The sequence below is a fragment of the Protopterus annectens genome, chromosome 11.part0, assembly GCF_019279795.1.
Source record: "Protopterus annectens isolate FY-2018-M chromosome 11.part0, PAN1.0, whole genome shotgun sequence".
Taxonomy (NCBI): domain Eukaryota; kingdom Metazoa; phylum Chordata; order Ceratodontiformes; family Protopteridae; genus Protopterus; species Protopterus annectens.
Genome location: NC_056745.1, coordinates 158,190,978 through 158,213,953, shown reverse-complemented (window position 1 = coordinate 158,213,953; position 22,976 = coordinate 158,190,978). Strand labels below are relative to the sequence as shown.

Genomic DNA, 22,976 nt, shown 5'->3' with positions numbered 1-22,976 from the left:
AGTTCTAAGCCTCCATCTCAGTCTAAACATTCTCAATGACTCTGTCCAACTTCTGCCTGTTCTTGCCTGCCCAGAGAGTCCTTTAGGGGGAAGGTTGGCCCTTTTTACAAATGTTTGGGCCACCATCATGGATGACAAATAGGTACTCAGAACTGTATCCCTAGGGCACAAGTTTTCTTTCCACGGCTTTCCAGTACCCAAAGGATTCCCGGAAGCTCCTCCAAACCAAAGGGCAGAAGTAGAAAAGCAAATTTTGTCTCTGTTACATCTGGGAGCAATAGAATCTGTTCCTGCTCAGCAGGTAGGCCAGGGTTTCTATTCCAGACTTTTCCTAGTTCCAAAAAAAGAAGGCACCTGGCATCCTATCCTACATCTATCCATCCTGAACTCTTCCTTGATAATTCCAAAGTTCAAAATGCTCACTCTGCATCAATTACTGCCAATGTTAGAAAATGATTCCTGGCTGGTAATATTGGATCTCAAAGAAGCTTATCTGCGCATCACTATCAAGGAAAGTTGCAGGCAATTCCTTCATTTCAGGGTGAGCAAGCAACATTATCAATTCTCTGTGCTGCCTTTTGGCTTATCTACTGCTCCCAGAGTTTTCACTGCTTTTTTGCAGGCAAAAGAAAATTCAGATTTATCCATACTTGGACGACTGTCTAATTCAAGCAAATTCTCAGGAACAGCTGTTTAAAGGATCTAGAATTTGTAAAGACTCTTCTCTCTTCCCTGGGTTACACTCTCAACGTGGAAAAATCAAAAATGGTGCCATCCAAAGAGATAACCTTCCTGGGAGCGAGTTTGAACACAGCCGCCCAGATGATATATCTCACCCAGGAGAAGCAGACAACTCTTTCAGTTTACTTCAACGACTTGGCAAGCCTGTCCCAGCTCCCTGCAAGGAAATTCCTGCAAGCTCTGGGATTCTTGGCCTCTTGCATTCTCATGATTCCATATGCAAAACTGCATATGAGGAAAGTGCAATGGTACCTCAAGAACACTTGGTGTCAACACACACAGGACCTGGATGTGATAATTCCTCTGCTTCCATGTCTGTGGACAGAGTTTCTGTGGTGGGCAACAGCCTATCTACACAACAAAGGCATGCCTTTTTGCCACCCCCCCCCCGGCCATGCAAGTTCTTACCACAGACGCATCGGACTACGCCTGGGGAACTCACCTGGATGGCAGATGCATACTGGGAAGTTGGAATGCCCAGCAGATGCACCTGCACATATATTTAAAGGAGTTGATGGCCGTCCAGCAGGCCTTGCTAGCTTTCATGCATCTTCTTTCTCCAGGGACCCTTTTTGTCAGGACAGACAACACCACAGTCATATGGTACATCAACAAGCAGGGAGGGACTCATTCTTACCTCCTGTACAGACAGAGCATGAGTCTTTGGTCCATAGCAGCATCCCTGGGCCTGCATCTCCTAGCTCAGTTTCTTCCAGGAAGGCTCAGTGTTTTGGCTGACCAGTTGAGCAGACAGACCATGAATCCTCACAAGTGGCAGCTGGACAGAGCAGTTTTTTACAGCATCATTCAACATTGGGGTACTCCTCAAGTGGATCCCTTCTCCTCTCCAGACAACCATCTTCTACCTCTTTTTTGCACCAGACAGAATCAAAGCAGAGCCTGGAGAGTGGATGCTCTGTCCTTCCCTTGGATGCTGCTGTCAGTTTATGCCTTCCCTCCTCTTCCTCTTCTTCCCAGAGTATTATTGAAGATCAGGGACGAACGACCAAGGACTATTCTCATAACTCCGGACTGGCCCAGGCAGCATTGGTATCCACTGCTTCACAGTCTTGCCCAATTTCCTCCTTGGCATCTTCCTCTGAAGCCAGATCTTTTGGTTCAGGAAGGGGGAAACATTCTACATTCTCATCTTCAGTCTCCCCATTTGACAGCTTGGCTCATTGTATGACTCCATCCTTTTCTTCTTCTCTTTCCCAGCAGGTTGATGTGCTGAGGGAGGCCAGGAGGCCTAGCACTAGGAAATCTTATGCTAGCGAGTAGTAAAGATTCTCTCTTTCGATGCAGGCTAGAGGGGAGTCCTCTTCTCAGCCTACCCTTCCTCTGATCCTGGAATACCTGGCTGATTTGCTTCAAGGTGGTCTTTCTTTTTCCTCTATCAAGATCCATGCTTCGGCCATTTCTTCTCATTGTTCTTTTGACTAACCCATTTTCTCTCATCCTCTGATGAAAATGTTTCTCAGAGGTGCTTGCAACTTAAAACCGGTTAGCAGCCGGTTACCACTTAAAACGTCCCATGAGGCTTAGCTTGTCTTGTAGGTGCTGATAATCCATTGTCTGTTATCATGAATGTGTCATTAGATAAGCAGGTGTTCGACTCTAGCAGTATATGCCATGTATGAGTGTGTAAAAAAGCAACTGGTTACAAGCAACTGGCTTACTCAACAGATATGTCCAATTCAACTTAATGGTAACATTTAAACTTTATCATTGGCTCAAAGTGTTAATGGAAAATATTCTGAGTAACAGCAGAAGCAGTGTAGGGTTTGAATCCACATTAGGGGGAGGATTTGGCATAATGCTTAAGGTCATTACCTTGCAGACAAAAGGTGCAGGGTATGATTCTCACTTCTGGTTAGTGGCTAGGCTTGTAATAGTTTCCAGACTGATGGCCTAGTATTTACTTATGAACCTGTGAAGAGCCTGCAGTAACACCTCAGTCTCCTCCTGTAAGAATGTCGCAAGCCACTTATGCTGCTTTTATGCCATTTATGTTCCTGTACAGGTGGACATACAACAATGGTCATTGCCTAGGCTTGAATCTGTGCAGCCTCAGCACATGCAGCCATGGCAGCTGCGACAAGTGCTATGCCTGCCATACCCCATTATCAAAGGCCACATGCTGTCAGTGGCCCATTAGGAACAAAATGAGAGCAGACTATGTTCTGACATGCTCCCTTTCATCTGTCTAGACTGACCTGTAGCACAAAGCAGTGCCAACATATGATCCACATACACACATGTATCCTGTATTAGTTATCAGGTCTGCTCCCCTTTCCCCATCCACTATGTTCTACAAATGAATCACTGTACAAGAGTATGTGTTGTCCAGCACATTGTTGTCTGTCTGTGTCACCTACCAGTGTGGTTAATCCACCTCTCTATGCCCCCTTAGCTGTACATCTGCTGGGGTACCAATACTGGGACCTGTGCCATGTTTGTTGTCATTTCCCCATTTCAGCCTGCCTATGCTTCCCATTCACTTATCTGCATGTTACTGTGGAGCAGACTCCTCACCCTCAATTAACACTGCCCTTACAACAGCAGTTGAAGACCACTTTTGGACTTAGTAGACCGTTTTACTGTATTATTCCTGAAATCCATTTGCTATACTTGTAAAAATATTATAGGATGATGAGCACAACAATGGCAGAGGTTGTTTACCTCACTCTGTTATGGGGCTGATAGGTGCTAATGAAGCCATTTTACTTACATGTCTCTAAAGCACATAATTACAATCTGTAGACAGTTTTACAGAGTACACTGGGGCTCATGCCTACCCCTGCAGATGCTTGCTGGACTGTGTAGCAGTCTGTGCCTGCCTAAGAAGATGTACGACACAGACATGGCAATGAGCTTTTTGTAATCCAGTCCACAACCTAATGAGGTGCAAAGATACATCACTGCTGTGATGTGCAGCAAATTGGCCTGATACTCTACATTAGGAGTAATGGCAGAGGCATAATACTTTGTGTAGTGAACATGCCTCTGTCCCCACCCTCTTCATGCATATCCATTTTGGTCGCCCAGCTCTGCTATGGCACCGGACTGTTATGTTTTCAATAATAATAAAAAAATACACAAACCGCAGCAAAAAATTGGTCCCGAAGAAGAAACACAAATTCAAGAAAAAAGAACGGTCCAACTAACATGGCCAAATCCAGTTTAAAAGCACACAAAAATGTTTCATAAAATAAAATAGATAAGTGCTTTCAAGCATTGAACTCTTCTTTAGATCTAAAATCACTAGCTACAATGTAACCTTTTAAACAGAAACACATATTCAATTCAATAAAACTGTCCAATCAGAAAATACAAGGAGTATATCAATGAAGCAGCTGACGTAAGCATAATGCAAATCTTAAAGGTACAGTCCCATTAAGCCCAGGAGTCTTATCCGCTTGTAGCCTCACGATCCACTTCATCTCAGCCATTTCAGTACTATGAATAATGTTAACTCCACTCTTATTCTTCTTCACCAGATGTAAAACCAAAAATGAAAGTGTGCCCTGGATTCATAAGCGGATTTATCATGTTCTTAAGCCAGATAACACACATATGCTTTGAGATTCTTTCTTTAAAAGTGAGGACATTTACTACAGACTGCCAGGTACACCAAATCACAACTTCTACAATCGGTATACAGCCTGGGACTAAAAGTGAATCCGATCAAAGGGTGCTGAAAAGCTTTAGCACTTGAAATATAGCTAAACGCTTTGCATAAATGACAAGGGAATGTCGCAATCCTCTCAGATCTCAGAGGACTGTTATCATTGTCCACACTAGGACGGCAACATAACTATAGCATTCTTAAAGCACAAATTGGGTTTATTGCTTACTGCTTCTGTAATGCACTCATCCATCTGAGAATTGACCAGTACTTTTGAACAATATCACATACCCTATTGATGTTACTAGAGAAAGTCAAAGTCGCACACACATTGTTGCTAGTGACATTTTGCCTCACATCATACGATCTCTGCCCATCTCTCCTTTTTGAAAGTACTTATCTGTTTTATTTTATTAAATATTTTCTGTGCTTTTAAACTGGATTTGGCCGGGTTAGTTGGACTGTTCTTTTTTCTTGATGTTGTGTTATCATGCTGGATATCAATATGGGTTACGTGGTTTCCACAATGTTCCACTATGTGAATCTACTACCATTTCCATCCTGGTACTGACCTGGCAAGTGGTTATGGCTTCTGGAATGGCTGACATTGGAAGGACCTTAATGTGATGCAAGAAAGAGTCAAAATTTTTTTAACCACATCCTGCATCTATACCACTGCAAGCCCCAGTTGGAGAACTCTAATAAGTACCCCCAGTACAAGGTGGATGTCCTGCAACATCTTGCCAAGCTGGTGAGTACCACTTTGGCAAGCAATGCAGGTATCTGTACAGTGACCTGAAGATGTGCTGTCCTGACCTTTTCTACCAATGGGAAGAAGAGAGAAGGGAGAGGGAGTCAGGGTACTACAATGATTATGATTACCTGATAATTGCTTTGTAAAATGTACTGTTCCTGTACTGTTGTATGTATTTGATGATATTCAAGATGTTTTTTTTCTCCTGATTTGCCTGTGTATTTACCACCAGATGAGATAGAGGAGACTTGGCTGATATGGTAGATGAGACATGAATACCTGTCGAGGAGTTGGGGTAGGTATATGGTATTGGAATTATACCTGCATATGTCTTACCTGCTTCGCTGCCCATTTGGAATGCTGTGCTTAGCTTTTTGTGTTATAGATCTTGTAAAGTGTGCCACTGTCTTTCCTACTGCCAAGTATTCCCAAAAGTGATTGGGAAATTCAGGGTGGACTGACAAAGGGTGTGACACCACCGTCATGAGTGTAGTTGCCTGCTATGATATGTGTGGTTGGCCTCCCTCAGTGCCATGTTCCTATATGTCCACAGTGACATTAGTACACAATGTGCTTGTCAGCTTGCCATTACTTATGGTTGTGTTGCCCATTCCACTGACAGTGCCTGTGTTCTTTGCACATGGCATACTATGGTATGTAACTGTTAGGTGCCAGGTACTGGCACTTGTTGGCTCAATTAGGTCAGCATACATTATTACCACAAACATGTTGGTATTCTGGGTGGGCTATGCATGGCATGTTACCACCTGGTGGCATGCATCTCAACATTTAGAATCTGGTGTATGCCACCTGATTATAACCTCCTGAAGGCTGTGTACTTTATTTGTTCAGAGATTTATTTCTACGTATCTTTGATGCCCCTTAAACTCACACTGGTTGCCCCTCATGCAGTATGCCACAACCCTAAATACAGATGACTAATTATACGGATCAAATCACACTCTGCAGTGCACATAGTTCTGTGATACATGCATGTGAGGCTTGTATATCACTTCTGTTTTGCCACTGCATAGCTAACTGTCTTTAATCCAGCAAAGCCCATACCGAAAACCTTTGTACTACAACTTAATTGCAGTTGTTTTTTGCCTTTTTTCTCTTTATCATCTTTATTTGACTGTTTGCTCTTTATTCATTTGTTTGTTTCTATCCATTTATGTACCTATTTTATGCAGTGTCTGACATGGAGGTGGATTTGATGTGGTAGTAACCACTGCATTGTGCATCTGCCTGGCCAACTACTGCTGGGTCCGCAGCAGTCTCCAGGCTCACCCCTTGGCAAGATGATGAAGGTCATCCTGCAGGGCCGGTGACATGAATTGCTGCTGGTGGTGCTCTCTGGTGCTGTTTTTCCGGTGAGAGATGTAGATTTCTTATTGGTGAGTGTTACTGAGGGGTCAGCCTTTGGGAGATGGAAGGCCAGATGATGGCTTAGGGTAGATCATCATCTGGACACCTGGACTGGAAGCCTAGTGTGCATCCTTGTGCAACTTGCAGAGTCTTACAGCTGTGTGACCCCAACCATTAATGAGAGCTGCCATAGAGGTGACTGACGTCTAGCTGAGTGCAGCACTGCACAGCTTGATAGCCGATCATCACCCCATGATATTCTCCACCATATCATTCCCTTTTCTTGCGTGTCATTTATTTCTCCACTTTATTGTCCAGTCTCTCCCATCAGCAGTTGTCTTCCTCCTGCCTGTCTGTCTCTCTCCTTTGTAGTCTGTCCCAGTTTCTGTCAGCATCACCCCTGTCAGTCCTAGTCTGTCTCTTGTGTTGGGTTGACTATCTCTGTTACCATCAATATATCTCCTTTCTACCCACAACTTCCCACATTTACCCTCTACCCTTTTTGTAAAAAAATAATAACATCTAGGCACCTGTGTCCCAAATACACACACACACACACACACACACACACACACACACACACACACACACACACACACACACACACACAGATGCAGAAAAATTACCCTTCTTCTCCCTACCAACACCACTTTTCCTTTCAGCTTGCCCCTGTGTGTAGCTTTGCTTGCGCTTCCCCCTTTCTACTTGCCCTTGATACCCATTTACAATATAAACATCCACCCAAACTAATTACTCCAGCAATAAAGCACCCTTATGAGGTGATCTGATAGTTAGGGATCTGGGAATACATGTAGACAGTAATCTGGTTTTCTACTAACATGTAGCCAAGATAGTAAGAAAATCATTCTATGTAGCTCAACTCATAAGCAAAGGTATGGCATCCAGGTCAAAGTAAGGTATAGTACCACTCTACTCAGCCCTTTTATGACCCATCATTGAGTACAATGCCCCCTTTGGCATGCACCGAACAAGGCACTTGCAACAGTTGAAAAGTCGTTTAAGGTTCCTCACCAGGAGACTCCAGGGTATAAATACTCTATCCTACACAGATCATCTTAAGGCCCTAGCTCTTTACTCAGTCTCCTACAGTTTTCTGAAATGCGATCTATGCCTAGCATACAAGTTATCCTCAGATCCAGCTGTGATGGATCTCATGCACATAAGTGAAATAAACATCCCCAGAAATTCTAGATCCAAGGACCCGAGCTTTGTCTGTGACATAAATAGAACATGCTGGATAGACCGATATGTGTATCAAAGGATTCCTGCACTATGGAATAATCTCCCTATCTGCGTGAAGCAGAGTTCATCCCTGTACCTATTTAGAAGAAACCTTGATCATTGGATGAGAAATCACAAATTCACCCCCGGTCTAACCCCGTGTCCCTGATGGACAGAGACAGACAGCAAGTAAATTAATCCCCAACTAACACACTCCCCTCCCCCAAATAACCCTTAACTATTTATTTCCTAATATACCCCACCATTTAGGCATCCAAGTAACTCTGGGACAAAACTGGGTTGGGTTGCATGGCTAGGCTTGTAAAAACCCTGGTGGTTGTTAGAATAGTATAAAACCTGTGAATTAGGGATTTTGATATAGTCAAATCTGGAATTTTCACACGTTCCATGTAAGCATAACAAATAACATAAAATCATTTATCTAATTAATTGAAATAAAGAAATAACTTTAAAAGTGGGCCGTGACCTAAGAGGCAAGAACCTATTGTGTCAACCACTGGTCCACTGATTATCTGAGGAAGGATTGTTATTACACTTACATATTAACTGAAAGCAGCCGTAAAATCTTGATAACTTCATCTGCATTATGTTGATACCTTATTAACATCAGCAAGAATACTGAAATATCATATTTGATCCAGCATTCTGACTCCTTGATGTTTGTGTAGTTTGACCTCAGTGACATCATAATGCTTAATATGATGAGACTTCACTATAAAATGGATCCTTCTTCCCATCTGTCATCACTGTATTGTTAATAAACATTTATAATACATGCGTTTGCTGAAAGTTATTATTAACACATTTCAGTATGTAATGTGCCCTGCTCAAACTTAAGGTCATTGACATGATATATGGTCTGTAAAAAGCTGCTGAAATGTATGAAACTGCAGCTATATTTTGTAGTTCCTTTCAGCGATGTAATCTAGAAGTTGGTTTTATACTGTTCTGCAGCTATGTAAACCTATCTGTTATATATTTGTTCTGTATACTGTTTCTGTCTTTCTCAGTGTATTTTGAATAAGCACATTTAGCTGTATATGATATGTGTTGCCTGTATCTCTATAATTTTATGCCCATGCCGATATCAATGTCCGTGCAGCCTGTGTCAGTGGCTGAGCAAAAGCTGTACTTCTTTGGATAAAACATTAAGCTAAGGTCCCATTTGCCTAAGGTAGTGGAAACTATAACAATGGCACATAATGAAAAGAGCGGGATAATTTCATCAGGACTAATCTGTTAAAATTATATTTTGTAACAATTAAAGGATACTTTACTAAGAACATATTTTCTTGTAATGAAGTCTACATGTTATGCAGATTTCCATAAGTCTAGTACAGAGGTGTATGCCTTCTCTCAAAATTTGATGACAACAAAAATAAGAAGCACCAGAAAAATGTGTCCTTTTTAAAGGAGCTGTGTACTAAAACAAAGATACATTTCTTTAACAGAAATACAAAAGAACGTGCTAAGTTGTACAGCACTTTAAAAAAATCTCTGTTGTAATGTATTCACACATAGGAACTCTTCCAATAGAGAATTAATAGATGTTTGTCGTTTGATATCTGATTTCTACACATATAGTCCCCAGTATGATGCTGCTTTCATGTAGTAGCATACAGTGATTACTATACAGTTGTTCAGAACTGGAGATCCATGAACAAGGGTGAAGTAATGACTATTAAAATATGTAATTAGCAAAATTTCAATTTTCTATAAGTTTGAATATAGTTACCTTCATTGCTTGCTCACTGTTACACTTTTTATTTCTGACGATGAGTGACTTAATGTTTTTGACCTAGTTAATAGTGACCCCCTCAAAAATGAATTTGTACAGAATAGCTTATATGATATATGTCTTGGTTACACCACTGAACATCTCCCATCCAGGCTCTTCCTTGTTTTATGTACAGTTACTGTTTTAACCAGAACAGATATTTTTTCCTAAAAATGACTAACTACATTTACTCTGCTAAAGGTATTGGGGCTACCTCCATCTGATTTACTGGAGAATTCATCAAGAAGGATGCTATTTTTTGGTAAGTAAGCATGAGGATGATTACAATGCTGTTTGCGTTCATAATAGCAGAACAGTGCTAAAGCCGTCTTTGCTGTTCACTTTTACCTAGATTCAAAAGGACTTCCTAGAAATATTGCCAACAGTAATGGAAAGAAGAGGCAGCCCAACACCAAGGACTTAGCTAGTGTGATGAAATCAAATGATCCTCTTTTTTTAGATTTTCTAAAACGATGCCTAGAGTAAGTTTCACATTTTTCTTTCCTCTTCTGTGAAGAACTGAGGAGTAAGTTGCACAATGTAAAGATATTTTTCATATGTTTAACAACTGGAATGCAAGAACCTTCCTGTTCTTTACAGTATACCACTGGCTTTACTAAATGTACTCACCAGTGGTGTTTGTCATGGGTATGTATGTATAACGTCTGAGTCATGGGTTGATATATACAATATTCTTTTGGCATAAAGATTAATCTGATTGATGTGAACTAACTGATGCTTTTATAGCTTGGTTAGCAGTATAGTGCTATGTTCTGATGATTTGCTTTATACAGCTGTATACAATGCATTACTGTGGTTTTTTGTCATTGCACCTCTTTCTATACCTATTTTGGTCTTACTTTCGTAAACTTTGTTACTTTCCTTGTACTCTTAGAATACCCCATCTTCTGTTGCTCACTTTTTTCCTTCTTCTAGCTGTAGAAATAAGCTAGCATCCTATGGATTAACTTTATTGCATCCATATAATATTCAGTTATTTTCGTGTATTTCTCTTTTTTCTTTACTTTCAGAGTCTGTGGACATCATATTGGTTCATCTCCCTTAAATAGCAGTAGTTCTGCCACAAACCACACCCTATGACCTAGCCTTGTGCAATAGCTGCACATGTGAGCAGTAGCCAAATGATATTATTGTCATTTTGCAGTGTTAGCAAGTTCAGCTTGAAGAACCTTGCTATATTTTAACTTTACCTAGACAGATGCATGCCTGTTCAATGCAAGAAAGTGGCTGTGACATCTCCCTCAAAGCCATAGTCCTTACTGTCTCAGTACCACTTACCAAATTGTCCACTGTCCTCTTGCTTGATTATTACATTACACTGTGTACAAAAGTTCCTTCATACCCCTAGCTTTTTGCTATCTGCATTCAGTAGTTGGAAGAAATCCTGCTTAACTTTGTGCCTCCATATTAATTGCATGGTACCTGCTATAAGCTGATTGCTTTATATAATAAAGGGCCAGAAGGTGGGAAGCCCACTATGCTCCCACCCATCCCATCTATAATTTGCTGTTATACATACCATATACACTTATCCCAGAGACAGCCAGTATCTATACCTCCCCAAACAACTTTAGTATTACCACAGCTGTTTCTAATTACCAATTCACAACTTCCATCTAACATTTAGTATTATTCCCAACAGCATTTTGCTTTGCCTTACTGCTTTGCACAACAGTACCACTAAGATATTCATTAGCAAAATTCCCTCTTCCATTCATCCTTGCAATCTTCTTTGATATACTGCAATCAAATCATCTTAATGTTTATATTTTATATCTCTTCCTCTATAATATCTTTCCCCTCATTACACTGTACTGCTTATACCCCTCTGTCCTCATTCTCTCTACATTCTCACACAATTAAATCTGTAAATATTGCTTTACTTCCCTTCCTTACCCATACCTATTCTGCATTCTTAACATAACCCTCAGTATGTACATTCATCCTCATGCATATCAGTATTCTCCATACCTATACTCTTAAACCCGCACACATCTCAAAATCACTGACATGCCTGCTGATATAACTCAGTTTATTATTCTGCATTTCAGTTTCTATTTTCCTTAAATATACCCTCCCTACGTCCTATCTTAACTATATCCTCCTTTCTTCATTCACATATTTCAGAAGCATGTTTCTCCTACAGTTCCTTGTACTAGTACCTTTTCTACATCCTTACAGCATGCATTACCCTCAAAATTCCAAAAAAAAACTCTTATATTGTGTCCTTCAAATAAAATACCCCTGAACCTTATCTCCCAATTGCACCTTATCTATAGTAACATTCATACAGCTTACTGTTTATGTACAGTTATCCAAAGCAACAGCCATTTAAGGATGTTAAACATAAAAATGCTTCTACTTGTACCATCACCCCTCCATAATCATAAAACTTAGCAGTGACATTTGCCCAAACCCAGGCCTAAGCATATTCATGCACCAGATAGCATATTCTCAGTAGCTCCTTTATTGCTACCCTCTGTCACACTCTGTCTTTCACATTTATTTATATATATATATATATATATATATATATATATATATATATATATATATGTGTGAGTGTGTATATATATATATATATATATATATATATATATATATATATATATATATATATATATTTGTTTGTGTCTTTCGACTTTTCCCGGTTATGGGTTGCCACAGCGGAACTCCGGTCTGCTAATGATTGGTAGTTGATTTTTACATGCCGAGTTACCAGCCCTGATGCACAACCTTCAACGAAGGTACGCCCATTCACGCATGTCTCCATGCAGAAGATGCTCTAGCTGAGAATCGAACCGGACAGCGTCGTACTGTGAGGAGACAACGCTACCGCAGCACCACCACCGCGGATATATATATATATATATATATATATATATATATATATATATATATATTTACCATACCAGCTTATAAAGTCCTTATAACAGACTCTCTGAAGTGCATGCATGGCTAGTACTACCCATGCCAGACATCTTAGTCACCACAGAAACCTGGCCTTGCCAGGAAACAAAATAAATGAAGAAATTGCTCTCCCAAGCTATAACATTATCAGATTAGACAGAGCCAACAAAAAAGCTGGCAGTGTCACTATACTCTTAAAAAAAAAAAAAAACTTATCAGAATCTTTTGATACTGTCTCCACCAGAAACGCATACATAAACTCTCATCTTCACTGCAGTGATTCCATGACTACCTTTCAAACAGAGCACAAGCAGTGAAATGGAAAAACGATTTCTCCATCTTCTGACCAGTAACTGTTGGTGTCGTCCCATAAGGATTTATACTAGGCACCATACATTTCAGTATATTCATGAATGACCTCTAAACCACTACAAAATGCTTCCCTAGTTCAATACACTGCTGACTCAACCCTAATAAATTCTACCAAAACCCTCTCTAAACTGCAAGACATTACAGAACAATCCTTCTTATTGACTGAAACATGGCTAAATAATTTACTACTTTTAAAGCTTAAAAAACAAAATTACTGCTGTTTACCCCAAAACGTATCACTGCCAAAGCAACACTATCCACGATCATCTCTGCCAGCAACACCATGACAGAATAAGAAAACCATGCAACATTACTGGGTGTCATCACAGAGGCCCAGTTGAAATTTGATCACCATGCATCACATTGTTTGTTTGTGTCTTTCTATGATTAAAAAAAAAATCATCAAAAACTTGGTACAGTTTACAGACTAAAAAAACTACCCCACTGACATTACCAGAAGATGTATAGCCTCTACTTTCTTACTGCCACCTTTCTTTCTCTCTGCTGCCCCAAACTTCATTAACCTTCAAGTCTCACAGCTGTCCAAACTTGAGAATGTTGTAATAAAATAGCCAACATTTGATGTAAACTTGAACAATAGAATACACTATTGTCCAGCACTTAGAGAATTAAACTGGTTAGAACTAGCACATTCTGTAGCTCTTTCATAGCTAATTACAATGCACAAGACATCTCTGTAAGCCATACAATTGTCCAGCCCTTAACAACTTAGTACAACACTATTCCCCCATTAGAAGTTTACACTCTCACAAATCATCTAATACTGTAGGTGACTATATTCAAATAGTGTAGCTAAGCCATGGAACCACATTCTAGTGCCACCAAAATCCATTCAGAATGTAAACTCATTTAAAACACAACTGAAACTTCACTAATCAAATCAGTGAATCAGCTCCTGTTTATACCCAGGATAAATGCTTCTATAATCTTCAGCTTGCCATATTGTCAAACTATTTCCCTTCACTAAAAATCATATCCATGCCCACAGCCAGTGTTCAAGAATACCTAAATAGTTTTATTAGCATCTTCAAGTCATATAGATAGATTTTGTGACACTGCTTGCAACCCCCCCATATTCTAATATAAACCTTACGATAGCTAAATATAATCATCTCTAAACCTGCTTTTCTACCTCGCCACTTAACTACAATATTAACATTTTGTACTACCAGGTTACTTCCCTCACTTTCATTCCTTTGAATTTTTAAGCACTAATCACAAGCTGTATAATCTATTTGACAAACCCATTAATACACCCCTTCAAATACTCAATTTTTCCAAATCTACTAAATGTATAAGTATCTTTTATAAATGCTCAGTTTTTCAAAATATACTTAATGCATAAGTTGTACTCTAATTGTGACTAATGTATTCTAATTAATGAATGTATGTGTAATTGTTAATGCATACCACTTAATGTTTATTCATGCAATTACTGAATGTCTGTTTAAAAATGTTTGTAATATGATGGAGCTTTTCTACCTGTACCTCCTCTGAAAAGGTTTTTTTTGACTAGACTCAGTTGGACAAACCTGGTAAACAAAAACAAAATGAAAAAAAAAAAGATAAAATGGTGCAAATCACCAGATAGGCCATTAAAAAAAAGTAAAAAAAAAAAAACTCTTTGACCAAAACCCATAAGCTACCAGATATCATAACAGATAAAATGAAGGCTTAGGAGTAAATGTTTGGAACCTTATAAAATCAGAAGAAAACACACACACACACACACACACACACACACACACACACACACATTCCTGCATGCCAGCATGTGCCCGCTCACCCACACAGACACACAGACAAACATATATACACATGCACATGCACAGTCATGCATGCATACACATGCATTTTTATGTGAGTGCATGTAGACACACGCATGCATGTACACAAATGCATACACAGAGTGCATTTTCTGTTAGCAATTTGCTGTGGAATTATCAAAAGGGCTGTACCATGTACCAGTTCTTGTATGTTTGAGATAACTCTAACAGAATGGTGTCACTTAGTATGGTTTGTATTAATTTCATTTGTTGAAAGGTCCACCATTGCACTGATGCCACTGCCTGTTGAAATCTTAATACAAATTTTCCTGCTGTGAGGACTGCTTTTTTGGGCCATTTTTTTAAATTCATTAACTAGGTAAGACCAGTAGACAGGGTAACCTCTTTTTAGGAGCAACCAAAGAGCACTGTGTAGTTAAATGATGTGTTGAAAATTGCATATTAGGAAAATGGAGAATGAGGGAATCAGCCCCAGCACTGTGGTTTGAAACTTAGTAGCATCTCATAGCCTTAAACGTTTTTTTTAAAGTGCACTGATCATTACTAGATCAGAACTGCAGAGCTGTAAGTGTAAATGAAGGGGATGTAATACTATCTCCAAGGCTGCAGCATGCTGGCGATTCCGCATTTTCTCTGACATTCAGTGATATTGGAGTAGAGGGAATGTGTTTGCTAAAATGCTTGAAAGATCTAAGTGTGAATTTCTTAATTTAATGTTACTCTATTTGAATCATGTTCATTTTTGAAGTTTCAGGACACTTGCTAGCAAGTCATAAATTTCTGATAGGAAGTCCCTTAATCTTAGGCCTTAATGATCCAAACCATGCCAGACCATATCACATGTCAGCTGTTGTGCAAAACATGTTAACTGTGGACTTCCGGCCTAATGAGCAGCAAAGTACACTGCAGAAGTTTTCATATAGACATGTAAACATATGACATAAGCCACTTCAGGGTGTGAATTTATTAGCTCAAGGATGCAGAGATACTGTCCTTATTTTCCCATTTCCTAGGTGTACCTACTTTTACTCATTGATTTTCTGGGTGAGATGACTAACATTTGGGGGAAATTAAGCATTTTGTGTTTCCACTACCATAGGTGTTTGGGATCCAATACATAAGATTTATTTTTTTAGTAAAAACTTGTCACACTTGTCCATAGCTCTCAACCTTCCATGTCCAAGATGAGGAACACTAGCCCTCATAATGTGGAACAAATGGGCAAAATGTGAAACACATACTAATGACTTATTAACAACTTCATCTAGGAAGGTCATAGGATGGTTAAAATATGCTGGTTTTACTTATAAAGAAGATATTTTAATGAATTAATATGATTCATTTCTATTTACAATGGATTTCACTTAAAAAAAATCCTAATACTGAATGTGTGACAGAGTCTTTCAATGTGGAACATTGAGGAACTTCGAGGAACATGAACTTTTTAAGACCCCAAATGAGGTACACTTGAGAGGTATGCACTTGTCTGGTCTACAGCTTGAGATCACATGTTTGTGGAATACATGTACTTGATTGCACAATTTTTGAACAAGTGTATCAAATAAATAAATAATATAAGCATTTTTTTTTGCAATGAGTAACCCCCAGCCCCCCAGGGTGAGGGGGGAATCAAGCCCTCTACACTTCTTGACATTTATTTTTCTCACTCTGAGGTCACTGCACTCAGAGGAGGAGCAGTCACTAACATGCAGTAACTCGTTAACGCCAGTAGTCCTGATTACACTGTAGCATTAATCATGCCTGTAGCAACACCTGTGTCAGTAGCCTTGTCCCATTCAAGCCAGTAGAACTTAAAATGCATAACATACACAGTGATTTTCTGTCACTGTTCTTAACCCCAGTATTGAATTTGCAGTATTTAGTGCTATGAATAAGCACATTAAATGTGAAAAATGCATTCAGCTGAACCAGAAGAACAAAAACTTGCATTTCTAGTTCATGTGAAAATATTTTGTCAAATTGACTTTTTTTATGACTCAAAGTCCTAGGCAGTTGCAATGCAACCAACCAGCAGTCAGGAATGTCACACTTTATTGACTGAATGGAATTACTTATTTGATGTCTGTCTTGTTCTTTGTGCAAGGTGCAGTGAACTTGGACTACCCAGAAATCACTAGTAATTGATTATATAATTCTCACTCAACAAAAAAGCAAGTAGTGAAAAGTCCAAGTAAATTCCAGCTCAAGCCAGCATGATTCTGAATATGTGAACTGAGCTCAGGTGAACAAGAAAATGAAAGTAAGCCCAGTTAGTGTCGGTGTAAGAGTGGATAGTGTAGTAACAGAATACTTTAGCAGCCTTGTTGAGTAATGACAGATATTTATGGGGGTTTAATGTTTTGATAAAGCACACAGTGAATCATTGTTCCCTGTTTGCTAAAAACTACAGCAGACAATAGAAGTTTCATGTACATGCAAACACATGCACTACAGAAACTGATGCTTTTAATGACTATTTCAAAGAACAGTGCACTATTGTTGGCATTTTCTGTCCAGCTAAAATTACAGTAAAAGCATACTTTGATTTTTTCACCGTTTCAGACTTTCTAAATCTCAATTAATAAATAAGCTAAACTACATATGAATAACTTTAAACACGTACAAAAGTTTGAAAAAACAGTTGGATCAGTCAATCGTACATGGCTAGAGAGCAGGCTGGCATGTTTTCTGTCATATTATGGTGCCTTATCAGCACTTTTTCTGTAAGTGTTGACAATTGACAAAGGCCTGACTGATGGGTTGAAATCTCAAAAGGGTCCGCTGCCGAAACCCGGGATTGAAACAGGGACCCTAAGGCAAGACAACGTACCTAACACTTTAGTCATAGGTGACTCTATAGTCAGGCACATTGATGTCCCACTCACCAGGCTGAACAAGGAGAAAATTACAGTGAGCTGTCTGTCGGGTGCCAGGATCCGCCACATGACTCATGCATTCAAGTCACTCCACAACAAGTACAAATATGACTCTGTCATTGTCCATGTTGGAGTGAATGACTTGAGACATACCTCCCTGGACTACATGAAAAGAGACATGGAAGAGCTCTCAGATCATGTGGCCCAGGCAGGTATGACCCTAGCCCTGAGTAGCATCCTGCCTTTGCCCAGAATGATACCCACGGCCGGCCTTAGGCATAGGCGAACTAGGCGACCGCCTAGGGCGCTATACAGGCCGGCCTAGTAAAGGGCGCAGTTTGTGTTCCTTTATTTATTTATTTTAAATAATTTACTTTTCTTATTATGCGAACGCATAATACGAAAGTACATTAATTAAAATGAATAAATAAACCATAGGGCGCCGCGCGCTGGATGACGTGGAGTGGCGAGTGCCCTCCCACTTTTATATGTACAGCGTGGCCAGGAGGCTTAAAAAAAAAAAAAAAAATCTCGTTCCACCCAGTACCTTTAAGAAGTACATGCGCATCATACGCATGCACACTGACACACGACACTGATGTAAAGATGTTCTATGGTAGCGCGCAAAAATTAAACAAGCACTTTAGGAGAGGGATTAATTCCGTGTGTATGTGTGTGGGCATTTTGTTTAAAAAGAAGGTAAGTGTATTCATGTGTGTGTTTGTGTAGTTTAAACTGGGTTTCTGTATGTGAGAGAAAGTATGTGTGCATGAATGTGTATGGAATTTGCAAGCACTGGTGTGGGAATCTTCTATTTTTTTCTGGTATTGTTCATTGTAAAAGTATTTTTTGTAAATATTTGATGGTGTTGGAAGGAGATTTGTTTTAAAATGCATATTGGTTATTTTGTGTGTTTCTTCATGTTTAATAAGTTTATTGGTTGTGGGTAAAAGTACATTTTTTATGGCATATGTAGGGCTTGGTTTCTACAAAGCAAGGAAGATAGTATGATCTTTATTATTATCCTTTTGTACATGTAATTTATTTCTCTTGGAAAAGCAGATGCTTAGATGTGCAAGTATGCACAATAACTGAATTTTATACTTGCACGCACATTTGCAGTATTAACACTCCCCTTTCCATTCCAGAGAGCAGGCGGTAGTGTTCACATGTGTGTTCCTATGGCATTTTTTTTCTTGATACTGCCGTGATTAGCTTTATGTTATTGAATGTGGGCATTTACTTGAAATATGTGCACACTGCATTGGTAGTATAAGGAGATGAATTCTAACAAGAGAGTATGTAAATAGGATATCTGTTGTGCTGTGTCTCGATTGAGGAATAGTTTGCCTTCTCTAGCTTTCTATGGCGTTTGGGGTAGCAGTGCATATTATTATTTTAATTACAGGGTTCTGTGATTAGTTGTAGGATATGTGTCTGTGTTGAGTACATTTTGTGAACTGATTATATGCTCTCTCTGGACGTAAAATATAAAGATTTCACTGCACTGCAAAATGATTGCACTGTATCAGAACAAAACACACACAAAGCCGTATCATCTGAGTGTGTTATCCTAGATCAGGCGTTTTTTGAATGGTGCCACAGTCAGACACCTTTATGGATGTGTGCAGTAGGATCACTGTTTAATAATTTTTACAATTGGTTATCCTTTTTGTGAACCGTAGTAACCCGCTTTATGCAGTAGTAACTCATTGTCTAATTTAATTTATGTCTTAATGTTTTGGCACTTTTCAGTATTTTTGTGTGAGAACTGGATCTTGACATTGCTTTGTCTGCATTGTATTTTTTTCTCTTCTTTTTGTACCACCTGTTGCAGCTACAAGAAAGACAGAGTCAAGCCAGAGTCTAAACTGAGTAATACTTTATATTTTTTGTAGTGGAGGCCCATGGGGTATGTGCAAGTTACCTCTTAAGGAGACACTAGTGTTTCAACTAAAAGTATATAAGTATGTTTGGGCCAATAAATCAAAACTTCCCACTGACAGGTTGCAAAGCATTGTCTTTTAAGCTCTGTGTTTGTAATAAAGTGTAGTCAGACAATTTAATGCGCTGACCAGGTCAGAATCCTGGCATGTCTACAGCTAATGGAGCTTGGTTTTATTTGCTTGAATGTACTCAAACTGACTTAATTCAATGGGCATTCACTGGTCATGTACTAAAACACTTATATGTCCTTAAGAGGCCATTTGCAAATGTCTCATGGACCTCCACTATAGCACAGGTTTAAGGTATAGTGGAGACTAGCTTGGCTAGGTTATTTGTGATTGTTTTTGGGTGAATGATGGTTAAAATTATGCACAAGTATGTCACAACCACCTTGATAATTAATATTGGTAAATTTACAAGATGGGCAGCCCACTAACATTCATCCTTCTGTAACCCATAACAGTGTATTATCCTTTCAAAAGGTGTCATTTGCACATAGGTTTACTGTCCTGCATCCGTTATGTATGAAGAGAAGTGGCAGAGCATGTTACTGCTGGAGTCTGTAGCTAAGAGTAATTGTTTACCTCCCTGGACTACATGAAAAGAGACATAGAGGAGCTGTCCGTTCTTGTAACCCAGGCAGGTATGACCCTAACCCTGAGTAGCATCCTGCCATCACCCAGAATGATACCACAGTACAAGGACAAAATGATTGACTTCAATATTTGGCCAAGCTTCTGGTGTCACTCTAAGGGGATCCAGTATCTGTCTGCCTAGGATGACATGATTGACAGACCACGATGCTTTGTCAGAGATGGCCTGCACCTGTCGCCCTTGGGATTCTGGATAGTGGCTAAGGCTCTTGCCACCCCTATAGTGCCTTTTTTAGTCAAGGTTCAAATGACAAAATTTACCACCATAACAGGTACAAGCAAGCAAAATCTGAGGGTAATGCTACTCAATGCTAGAAGTCCAAACCTCAAAATGCACTCACTCGAGGTATTCCTTAAAATTAGAACATCGACATCTGTGCAGTGACTGGTTCAAGGCTCCAGGGAGCACCCCTGCATTACCAGGCTATAATTCATACCACAACTTTCAGCCACCTAACCTGGACCGAAACACTAAAGGTGGAGGCATGTCCATATTCATTTAGGATATCCACACCTCCAGGCTAGTTGCTCAGCATAAGGCATCCGAGATTATTCAAGTGCAACTAGGTCTGGGCAAGACCGCAATCCAAACTGTAGCTTGCTACAGATCCCCCACACCTTGCCCCAGGATTCTCACTCCTCATTTCTTGATACACTGAAAAATATTAGGGTACAACTTAACACCCTAATAATGGGCGATTTTAACTACCCCACCATTAACTGGGAAAACTACTCATGTACCAACTCTTTTGCTCAACGTTTTCTGGAATTCATAAATTCCAATGCCTTCGATCAACTTATCCACACCCCCACCAGGGGCGGCAGTATCCTAGACCTGGTCATCCGACCACAAGCTAATCACCCTAGACATCCACATCCCACCCCCAACCCCATTAGGGAAACCACCATAAAAAATTTCTCCAAAGCCAACTTCACTCTTCTTAAGACAGAAGTGGCAAACTTCACGACACCCATGCAGACGGACAATAGAGGTAAAAGTGCTGAATCCTACACAAATGCACTTTATAAGCACTTACATAAGCGCATGGATCATGCGATTCCTAACAGAACCAAGATGCTGTCCTCCAAAAAAGGAAGCGAATCTGGTGGTCCCCTGCCATAAACAAACTCTACAACAGAAGAAAGAAACTGCTGCAAAAGAGAGTAAAATCCCATGATTGGATGAACTCCCTGGTCAGCCTCAGTAAGAAGCTGAGATCCCTCATAAAATCCTCCAAAGCTAGTTATGAAAACAAAATAGTCACTGTTTCTAAAGACAACCACAAAGCATTCTATAGTTATGCCAAGAATCTCAATGGTAACACTCAGATCTGCTCTGAGTTACAGTGCAATGGCACTAAATATACAGAAACAACTGATTGCCAACATCCTGGCAGATAGGTTCAGTGCTAACTTTACCCCCTAAAGGGCTGCAGTTTAACTACATTACAAGGTATCTTATTCTTCCTATGCATTTAAATAATTTAAGAAAATGACTGGAGTGGCTTTCTTAGGGAATGACCCAGTGGGTGTGGCTCAAATAGGGGTGTTTCATGAGTGTGGTGTGGGTAGTGCATAAGGGGCGCCGGAGCATTACTTCGCCTAGGTCACCATTTCGGCTAAGGCCGGCCCTGATGATACCACAATATAAGGACAAAATGATTGACTTCAGCAATTGGCTAAGCTTCTGGTGTCATTCAAAGGGGATCCAGTATCTGTCTGCCTGGGACGACATGATCGATAGACCACTATGCTTTGCCAGAGATGGTCTGCACCTGTTGCCCCTGGGATTCAGGTTACTGGCTAAGGCTCTTGCCACCCCTATAGTGCCTTTTTTAGGCAAAGTTCAAAGGACAAAACCACCACCATTACAGGTACAAGCATGCAAAATCTGAAGGTAATGCTACTCAATGCTAGAAGTCTAAATCGCAAAATGCACTCTCTCGAGGCACTCCTAAAAATGGAGAACATCGATATATGTGCAGTAACTGAGACCTGGTTCAAGGCTCCATAGAGCACCCCTGCAATACCAGGCTACAACTCTTACCACACTTTTCGGCCACCAAACCAGGATCGAAACACTAAAGGTGGAAGAGTGTCCATATTCACCAAGGATATTCACACGACCAGATTAGTTGCCCAACACAGTGCGTTTGAAGTTCTCCAGGTGCAACTAACACTAGGTAAGACTGCAATCCAATCTGTAGCTTGCTACAGATCTCCCACCATGCCCCAGGATTCTCACTACACCTTTCTAAACATACTGGAAAATATTAATATACAACCAAATACCCTAATACTGGGTGATTTCAACTACCCTTCTATTAACTGGGAAAACTACTTGTGTAGCAACACCTTTGCCCAACGGTTCTTGGAATTCATAAATTCCAATGCCCTGGATCAACTAATCCATAGTCCCACCAGGGGCTCCAGTATCCTAGACCTGGTCATTACCAACATGGGAAATTGATGCTCCACACCTATGGTCACCCCCTCGTTGGTCAGGTCAGACCATAAGCTAATCACTCTTAACATTAACATCCCACCCCCACCCCCCAGTAAGGAAACCTCCATAAAAAACTTCTCCAAAGCCAACTTCATGCTACTGAAGTCAGAATGTATAAACTTCATGACACCCATGCAGACAGGAACTGAAAGTTCGACTGCTGAGTCCTACACTAAGGCACTGTACGAGCACATCCACTCATGCATGAATCGTGCCATCCCAAATAGAACCAAGATGCTCTCCTCCAAAAAAAGGAAGCCAATCTGGTGGTCCCCTGCCATAAACAAACTTTACAACAAAAGGAAGAAATTGTTGCAGAAAAGAGGAAAATCCCAGGATGCAAAAAACTCCC

General features: G+C 40.0%; 1 protein-coding gene across 1 annotated transcript in view; it reads left to right on the top strand.

The window, feature by feature from the left end:
- DYRK4 (dual specificity tyrosine phosphorylation regulated kinase 4) overlaps nucleotides 1-22,976 on the top strand; it is a 1,709,423-nt gene that overhangs the window by 1,589,415 nt on the left and 97,032 nt on the right. Inside the window, exons 11-12 of the mRNA XM_044087559.1 lie at nucleotides 9,733-9,793; nucleotides 9,884-10,013. Of these exons, the coding sequence (XP_043943494.1) occupies nucleotides 9,733-9,793; nucleotides 9,884-10,013 (191 nt within the window). The remainder of the gene's footprint in view (nucleotides 1-9,732; nucleotides 9,794-9,883; nucleotides 10,014-22,976) is intronic.